The following is a 10,000-nucleotide window of genomic DNA, read 5'->3' on the forward strand; positions in this document are numbered from 1 at the left end:
GTGACCATTAATTGTAAAAAGTGCAATATTTGCTTTCAACAAAGGTTTAAAGATCTAAACTATCTCCGAAAACACTGTTTTCATCTGATAAATTCCACAGCGACCTACTTCTGCCCCACCCACAAATCCTTTGTTACGCTTTTAGCTATAATTAAGAGACAAAATTACGAAATATACCAGAAAAATGTTAAAACTAAAGCAAATTGATTTTTTTCAATTTACCCTCATTGCCTTGGATTAGCAGCACAACTGTAAATAACACAAAGCCAAGGTGGAGGGGGAGATCGCGCTCGTCAGACATCTTACCTCAGCTGAAGGAAAACCTTCGAGCAGCAATGTTAAATGAAACACGTTTTCGTCATCATCATATTTATATGCTCAGGAATGTATTATTCTGGCTCCATTTAAAGTGTTTTCCAGTGGAAATCCATTATCTATAGGTTAAGATGTAACCCTTACACGTCAGATTTAAAAGGCTCCTTTCAATTTAATATATTTTTTTAAATGCCTGTTTAACCCTCGGACGTTCACAGGGGATGAGGTATTTCCCCACCTTCCCCTCCAACATCGCAATTATTCAGTTGTCTTTATTTATTTATTTTTTCATTATTTAATTTTATTATTTGAAGGAAATTCTGAACTGCAGTTAGCTTATCGAAATTCCAGCAATTGATCATTTTAGAACGATCGTCCTTTACCCAAAAATTATCGTTGAACAATTTATTCACATAATTTTCTGTGGAAATAAATAAAATAAAGAAAACTATCATTAAATAAAAGGAAAGAATAGAATTAGATTAATTATTTGTTGTGAGAATGACTTTCGGCTAGAGGAATTAGGTAGATGGAAAACAAAGATGGCCCAGCATTGAACAACTGCTAAACAGAACTTAAAATTGAACGAACATCTGGACATCCACTCTGGCCGTTCATATCCAATGAAGGTCATCGTGTGAAATTTCTTATGATCCATGTTAGATGAGACTGAGCGCTTCATTTGTTTTGTAATATTGCAACCGTATATTAAGATACTTATCGATAAGTATTAAGAGCCAAACAATTATTTTTTGTTCATTGAAAGACTTCCTATTGTTCCGTGTTCCGGCATTTTTAAAATTGAGAATCAGAGGTCTTAAATTTTTCATACAAACAGTTTCCCCTAGATTACCCCCCTTCCCCTCCCATCCCTCCCCTCTATTGTGATAAAAAAAATGCATGCTCGCGTGCTCGTCCAAGTGCTAAGCCATTTAATCTGTAATCTCTTGACTTTTTGTCGTCGTTTGTTCTTTGTCATTTGATTAATTGCAATTTTTGTGCTAAAAATAGGTGAAAGTAGAGTATGGCTGGGTCTTCTCAGTGGAACATTGTTCCATTATTATGACTCTTAATCTAACCTTCTCCGATATGTTACAACTAGCAAAATTTGAGAACTTGTATTTACAAACGATCGTCGCTAGGGTTTTTTTTTGGACAGGGAAAGAACGGTTGCTTGGTTATGTTAACCCAATTAAAGGACGAAAAGGAAAATTTAAATCAGTTTTGATCAAACGCAGCTTTGAGAAAACTTGATCGGCAAGTTACAACTTTGACCTGTATTTTTCAAAGTAAAAGGGCTGTGTAAGTGAATATTAAAAGAAAGTAGACACTCTTTTGGAAACTCTCCTTATGTTATGTTTATATTCAGAGGACAACTGCTTTTTTCTGAAGTTATAACCCATCGACCAATCTCCGCTCGTTCGGTTGTGCAAAACACGTCACGTGGTACCCAATGAGACTTTAGTTATCAGACGATAACCAGTCGTCCGATTTGATAACAGTCGCCACAAAATGTTCGACGAGAGAAACAAAGAAACAACGATAAACTAGTTAGCTTGCTGGTTAATTTGGCTGCAATCACGCAGAGGCCATCACTGGCTGTTTTGTCTTTTCCACAGTAAAGTAAAGATTCAGTTAAGTAGGTCCTTTTAGGATTGCAGCCATATCCAGCGGGAGATAATGCCCTCAGCTTAAGGATTAACCTCAAAGTATCACTGACAGTTGTCCTCGGAAGTTTTCGTCTCTGCAAAATGTTTATTTTTCGGACAATCTTGCAGCCTTGGACATTTTCCTCAGAAAACCCAGTCTTACTGGTGCGTTTGTTGGCTTATTCATGTATAGAGCTTTCCCTCAGTTTGTTTGTAGAACCATTGCTGTTTCGCAACATTACAGGTCAACCCAAAGGCCATGCAGTGAGCGGATGAGTGCATTCCTTCACGAAACCCTTGTTAATCCCGTTTTGGGAGAATTTGACCGCGAGAATTAAGAAGTAATATGCAAATATATTAGACATTGTGCACACGTCGACGTAAGGATCTTTAATATGTTATTGTTAGTAGAGCATCTACCTTTTTTTATATCGATTACATTTCCATGCATGATGACTGAAACGAACTTGGTGGTAGCCTACGATAGAAGCCAATGGCGTCAGCTCTGACAGGCCAGCGGCGAGGTAGGGGGATTCCTGGGAATGTCCTCCCGAATATGAAATCCAAAATGGACCCTTTTTCAACCAGACTTCTAAATTCAGTTTCTTTTAAGTTCAGTCTTATGTCTCAATATTTTCCACATTGAGAATCAGAGGTCCTGCTTCTTTATACAAGCGGTTTCCTCTAGATAAGCTCCTTCCCTCCCTCCCCTCCCTTGTATTGTGTCATAATGGAACAAAAAAAAAATAAATAAATAAATAAAAGCTTGCGTGTTCGACTGACCAAGTGTCAAGCCGCTTAATGTTTATTTATTGATTGATTTTCTTTCTGGTGGGATGTTCTTTGTCATTTATGTAATTATAATTAACTTCAGGTCGTTTCCGATCTTGAAATATGTAGAAGCAGACTATGATTGTGTCTTCTCAGTTGATGGCTTTAAATGAACACTGTTCCAATTAAGACGCTCACTCTAACCTTCAACGATATGTTAAGGTTTCCAAGAATTGTGAACTTGATCGTCGCAAGGGTTTTATTGGACACTAAATAAACGATGGCTTGGTAATGTTTTAGATTCGTAAACCCCCATAAAGACGAACGGGAAAGTAAAATAATGTTTGATAAAACGCAGCTGTGAAAACATTTGTTCAGCAAATGACGCCCTCTTCCATTCTCTTTCTAATAAAAAAAAAACAAGAAGGCCACATAAGTGAATATTACAAGAAAATAGAAGCTGTTTGGAAAACTCTACTATTGTTATGTTTACAAAGAAACAACTATCAAACAAGATAGCTTGGATGTGTTTAGCTGCAATCACACAGAGGCCATCACTAGTTGTTTTGTCTTTTCCTAAGTAAAGCAATGATTCTGTAAAGAAAGCCCTTTCGGGATTGCTGGTATATCCAGCAGGACATAATGCCCTCGGCTTAAAGATTATCATCAAAGTTTAGCAGTTGCCCTGGGAGGTTTGCTTCTCCGCCTACTGATTATTTTTCAGACAATCTTTCAGCCTTGGTGATTTTCCTGCGACATACTAGTCTCCTGAAGGGGATTATTTAAAAATTCATCCCTCACAGCTTTCTCGAAGTTTGTTTGTAAAATCATTTCTGCTTCGCAAATTCGCAGGTCGACCCGAAGGCCATGCAGTGCATTCTTTCCAGAGACCCTTATAAATCTCATTTTGGAATAATTTAACCGCGAAAATTAAGAGAATGCAAAGTTTTTGCTCGACTTTTAATTCATGATGGCGGAAACGAACAAGGCTATAGCCTACGAGAGACGGCATAGGAAATTATGAATGGCTCCCCTTTTCAACCTGGCTTCTAAAATTCAGTTCGCTTTCAATTCAGTCCAGATCGGTTAGACTTTAAGAATCATGTCCGCTTTCAAATGTTCAGACCAAAATTTTACGATCCATATCATTTCTCGAAAAGAAAATTCACAAACTCATTGCTTTTCTGAGGGATTGCTATCCTCTCTTCCCCTCCTTCAAATCCCTTTTTTTTTGGGGGGGGGGGGGGGGGGGGCAAAATAGCGTAATCAGTAATAGCCCGATAATTATTGACATGTTTAGGGAGAGTTAGTATATCAATAACAGTAAACATTTAAACTAAATTGAAACTTGCAACAAACTAAATGCAGCCCAGAATTAACACTGTTGTAAATCACGGTTCTTTGAAATAATTTAAATAATTTCATCCAAATGGTCTGCCCTGCAGTATAATTTTGAAATCCCCTTCAAGTTCTGATTGGGTCACGACTAATTCCGCCGTTTTGACAAATTTTCTTGTTTAACCATGTGCAGGGAATATTTCCCCTGTTCAATACGAAAACAAAAAGCCCCACAAACCTCAATATCTTATTGATTTTCGCACTGAAAGAAACCTTAAGTTTCATACTGTTTGTAATTGGCTGTTTAAAGTGAAAGAGTAGTCAATTGCGTTACATCTGATGGATTTTGTACGTTTTCGCTGTTACACAGGCCAGTAAGTGCCTTATGTTAAACGTTTTTACTTCCTGTTTGGTATGTGGATGTTATTCAGTCCTTTGTACGAGCGTCGAGAAAAGTGGTAATGTAGCCACGAAAAGCTTTTGTTCTATTAAAACTGAAATGAACGACCGAGTGAATTTTTGTCGATCCACTTTGCTCGTACGTCTGCGGCTTAAATTTACGGGGTTTTTTTCGAGGCTGCTTGCGCAGACTTATATTCCACATAATTATTATCGGCAGTGCTGCAAGACTGAATGTCGAGTTTCTATGTGAATCGCCTATCCACTCTTCTGTGTTAGACGTTTCACAACTAAGAGTAAACCATCTCTTAGAATATATACTTTACTGCTGTTCCCAATATGCACAAGCTCGCGTTTTTGCGGGGTATGGCATGACCCAAGTGAGAACTTATCTTAAGTGGGCTTTGGCAGTCGGACGACACATTTATCTTCGGTACTTTAATAAATGAAAAATATGCAGTTATAATGCTCTATACAGAGAAATAAAATTTTGAAATAAGTAATAATAATACGGACGCGAACAAATTTTTAATACATAGTCTGTCGGTTTCTTTCAATTCTTCAAATGGCAATAAATGTATTTATTGTTATATTAATAATTTCGTGCCGGAAATAACACACGCATATTTGACTGTTCTTTTTGATCTTAAGTCACCCATTATGTGTGGGCCATTTTCAGGTCCTGAAAATTCAGTTTCCTGTCTGACAGATTATCAATCTTGAACATGTTACGCGTCTGTAAGTGAACGAGTCGCTTATAATTTAGACGGGCAAATCGTCTAATTTTATAAGCCCCATTATCCGTCTATATAGATGGATTTGAGGACAAACTATCCTTCTAAGAGTGTGGGCTCTTCAACAACCAAGTGCCGTCGTGTTATCACTTTTTTTAGAGGGATAATTTTTCGGACAAATTAATTCTCCTGAGCCATTGCGGAGAGAAAAGGTAGTCGCTTGTACTGTGCCATAATGAAAAAAAAAAGCCTGCATGCACGACCAAGCGTCAATCCGCTTAATTTTTATTTAATATTGATTTATTTTCTTTTTGGTCGAATGTCGTTCTTTTTCATTTACGTAATTAATTGCAGGACGTTTCCGGTCTCAAAATATGCAGAAGCAGAATATGATTGTCTTCTCAGTTGATGGCGCTCACTCTAACCTTTACCGATATGTTAAGGTTTCCAATTGAAGGACGAAAGGGAAAGTAAAACCATTTTTGATAAAACGCAGCTGTGAAAACATTTGATCAGCAAGTGACGAACCTCTTCCATTCTCGTTCTAAAACCAAAGAACAAAAAAAGCAAAAAGGCCGAGTGAGTAAACATTACAAGAAAGTACGTAGAAGCTGTTTGGACAACTCTACTAGCTTCTTTCAAGAGGTACCGCAAGTATCTGGGATCTTGAACAAAGGCAACACTAATTTCATGCTCCCTCTTCAAGTTCCAATTCGTTTTATGTTCAACGCATCCTTTTTGTAAGCTAACTAACAGGAGGTTTCCCGCGCAAATTAGAATAAAGGAACTAAATGAACTGAGTCACGAAAATTTATTATTGGCTTCGCGCACCTAAATCTTAAAATAAAATATGACTTAACTAAAATATTTAGCGTCACAAGTTCACACTAATATCCCAGTATTTTTCACATCAAAGATCCTGCTTCCTCATTCAAACATTTCCCATAGATTACCCCCTTCCCCTCCTTTCCCTCCCCTCCCTGATATACCGTAACGGCAAATTAAAAAGCTTTCGTGCTCGACCAAGTGTTAAGCCGTTTAATCATTTATTTATTGATTTTCTGTCTGGTCGCATGTTCTTTGTCATTTGATTATTTCATGTCGATTCCTCTCTTAAAATAGGTGAAAGTAGAATATGGTTGTATCTTCTCAGCTGGTGATGCTTTTAAATGAACACTGTTCCAGTCATGACGCTCACTATCATGACCTTCACCGATATGTTAAGGTTTCCAAAAATTGTGAACTTGATTGTCGCTAGAGTGTCTTTGGACACAGAATAGACGATACCTTGGTTATGTTTTGGTTGTGTTTTCTCGGCCAACTGTTTATTTTTAAGCGTTGGGCAGTTTCCTCTGATATACCAGTCCCCTGAGTGGGATTATTGACAAATTAATTACGCACAGCTTTCTCGAAATTTGTTTGTAAAACCATTACTGCTTGGAAAATTGGCATGTCGACCCGAAGGCCATGCAGTGAGCGGATGGGCGCATTCTTTCAAGAGTCCCTTATAAATCTCGTTTTGGAAGAATTTAACTGCGAAAATTAATTGAATGCAAAGGTATTAGCTCTAATTTTCATGCACGAATGCGGAAACGAACCAGGCGATAGCCTACGAGAGAAGGCAGTGGCGTCAGCTCTCGCAGGGTAGTGGCGGGGTAGGGGAATTCATTTGGATTGATATGTCCTCCCGAAGAAAAAAATAAAATAAAAAAACACGCTTGCGTGCTCGATCAAGCCGCTAAGCCGTTTAATCCTCTGTTTATCCATTTTGGTTCTGGTCGCATGTTCTTTCTCATTTAGTTAATTTCATGTCAAGAGAGGATCGATCCTCTCTTGTTTTATGTCGATTTTGGTCTTAAAATAGCTGAAAGTAGAATGCAGTTGCGTCTTCTCAATTAACGGCGTTAAATGAACATGTTTGCAATTATGACGCTCACTCTAACCCTCACCGATATGTTAAAGCATCAAAGCGTTGTGAACTTGTATTTACAATCGAACGTCTCTAGAGTGTTTTTTTTTTAGAGACTAGACGATTGGTTGTCAAGCAATCCCTGAATGATACAAAGGAAACTGGAATCATTTTGTTAAAATGCAGCTGGACGAATATTTGATCAGCTAGTGACGACTTTGGCCTGTCTTTTTCATAAGAAAGTGAAACGTCCATGTAAACGAATATTAGAGGAAAGTATAAACTGTTTTTCACCCTATGTTAGGTTTATAGCAAGGAAAATTTAAAATTTTGTCTGGTGTTACAAACCGCCAATTAATTTGCGCGAGTTCGCAGTGGACAAAAAACGGCGTCACGTGGCACGGGATCGGACATTGGTTACGTGACGATAACAGTCGTCTGATTTGATATATAGCGGCCGTCTGATATTTTGCAAGAGAGAAACAAAGAAACAACGTTACAGTTTTAGGTCCTAAACGGCTGTAATTGGAACACAGTCTAATGAAATCTTGTAAACCAAATAGGCTTTCATTTTTCTTCTATACGCTAAAGCACGCCTATTGTAGTGTGATAAAATAAATAATCCTCTTCCCGTTTTGTTGGTATATCGGAAGAGAATTTCATTGGGTTAAATATTGTCCTTAAAGTTTCAATGCTACCCCCGAAGCTTTGCTTCTCGGCCAACGGTTCTTTTTTGGGACAATCTTTCACCCTTAGTCTTTATTCTGCGATATCAGTACCAGCTGCCTGAAAAGGGTTTATTGACTAATTAATCAAAAATTAATACATCTTTCTCTCAGTTATTTTGTAAACAATTGCTGTTCTCAGTACTTCGCAGGTAGCCTATGCAGCAAGCAATTCCGTTTGTACCTTTTTCGCTGTTTAACCGCGCAGAAATTACGCGCATTCAAAATACGGAACGCAGAAAACTTCACGGAAACGCTTGCTTCGTAGGCTTACTTCGCAGGTCGACCCGAAGGACATGCATAGAGCGGATGAGTGCATTCCTTCAGAAACCTTTACCAATCTTGTTTTGGGAGAATTTAACTACAAAAATTAAGAGGATACACATATATTAGCTCTAACATAAACTGACAGGATGGATTGTGACACGTTGGCGCAGGATATTGAAGATCGTAAAGGCGTTATTATTAGTAGAGTGCCTTTTGCTTTTATATTTTGCATACTGTATTTTTAAAATCCATCCGTTTATTTGGGTACACTCTTGTCTATATTTTTATACAGCCGTGATCAATTCAGCTCTTTCAACTAGCATCAGTTCAGCCTTGTCCAACAGCCTAATGCTCGACGTTTCCTGCTGTTGCAACTTTGCTGGCTTGCATAGCTGAAAGTAAAATTTTCCCAATTTACATTTTCATGCATGATGACGGAAACGAGAAGGGAAGATGACCTACGAGAGAAGGGCTGACGGTGGGCGGCGATTGGATCATTCCCGTTTGTTCACCAGGCTCAAAATATTCCATCACATTTATTCCATTGCGCGTATGCCACACATGACTTTCCAATCCTAGCAGTGTGCAGACGTTTGTCCCATGAACATACTTTAATTACCTTCGCTCCCACGAGTCTTCTGTAGCTCAGTGGTAGAGCATTCGAACTAGTAATCAGAGGGTCTTAGGTTCGACTCCTGATAGGAGTACTCGGATTCTTTTCCGAGCATTCCCGTGTCACTTAATGGATAAAAAAAATCAGTTTCATATTGTTTCTTGCTCTGGTCAGAGCGCAATTTTGAATGAAACTGCTGTATTTTTTTTCTTCGATTCTGCTGGTTCATATATTCAGTGGCAGAAACCAGTTCCTTAGCAAACCGGTAAAATTCTGCTGCATTTCTCAGTTTATGACTACATGTTATGCACACTCTGATAATTTGTTTTTGTTTATGGAAGCCCGATTGTGCTATGACATTCGGCCAAAATCAGACTGGCACTTTCCTCCCTCGTTGTCACGAGTGTGAATTTTTAAACAACAGTGTTCTTCCCACAGGCCCAAGTTTATGTCACAAAATCTACAGTACTTGTTTCGATTCCCTTTCTTGAGGTTTTTTCCCCTCTCTTGCAAATTTTTGTTGTCATTACCGAGATTATGTTTTTCATACTTTTTGCATCATTTTCTGGTCGCTAGTTCTGAATTAACAGTTTTTGCAGGATAACGAAATTGAATTTACTGAAATCGATGTGCAGAAATCAATCGAAGGGGGTCTTTACGGAAGGCGTTCCCTCTCTCCTCTCGCCAAAAGTATTTCAATCGCATAAAAACCAAGACAAACGTTCATGCAAAAATCTGTTAACGACCTTGCCCCCATTTACCCACTTCCTCGACAAAAAAAAGCACCACCAGAAAATTTTTCACCCATGACGACACTAATATTGATGAGAGTCCCCCCGCCCCACCACCACCACCACTTTCACCATCCCCGCTCTTTGCGCAAAACCCGGAAAAGGCATCTGCTCTTGCTAGAAAGAGATTTATTATGTGTATTTATTATATGGCAAGATAGTCTTGAGGTATATCCGCGCGTTCTGATTGGATCTTTCTTGGTCGGGATTTTACCATACGGACCGTTTCCATGGAAACAGTCATAAGCCGCGTATTTTTGTTTAAGACCGCAGCGGCAAATTTGAAAATTTGCAGCTAAAACTGCGAAAACAAAACCTGAAAATACTTTCATTCTTCGCAAAGAAACTACTCAAATGACTGATTCCAACATGGACGAAGAAGAATATCATTTACAAAGCAAATTTTACTATCTCGAAGATCTAGAAACCTCTAAATCATCAGCATCAGCGAAAGCCAGGAAGCCATTGACGATTTCATAAACAAACAGA

General features: G+C 38.4%; 2 protein-coding genes across 2 annotated transcripts in view; both read right to left on the reverse strand.

Annotated features, from left to right (window-relative positions):
• The window catches only part of LOC146487106 (uncharacterized), an 18,010-nt gene extending 17,709 nt beyond the window's left edge, over positions 1 to 301 (reverse strand). The window contains exon 1 of the mRNA XM_085089318.1: positions 223 to 301. Within this exon, the coding sequence (XP_084945444.1) occupies positions 223 to 301 (79 nt within the window). The remainder of the gene's footprint in view (positions 1 to 222) is intronic.
• The window catches only part of LOC146487104 (uncharacterized), a 201,041-nt gene that overhangs the window by 52,688 nt on the left and 138,353 nt on the right, over positions 1 to 10,000 (reverse strand). The gene's annotated exons all lie outside the window — the stretch shown is intronic.

The sequence above is a fragment of the Pavona decussata genome, unplaced genomic scaffold (assembly GCF_977016875.1).
Source record: "Pavona decussata unplaced genomic scaffold, jaPavDecu1.1 SCAFFOLD_18, whole genome shotgun sequence".
Taxonomy (NCBI): Eukaryota; Metazoa; Cnidaria; class Anthozoa; order Scleractinia; family Agariciidae; genus Pavona; species Pavona decussata.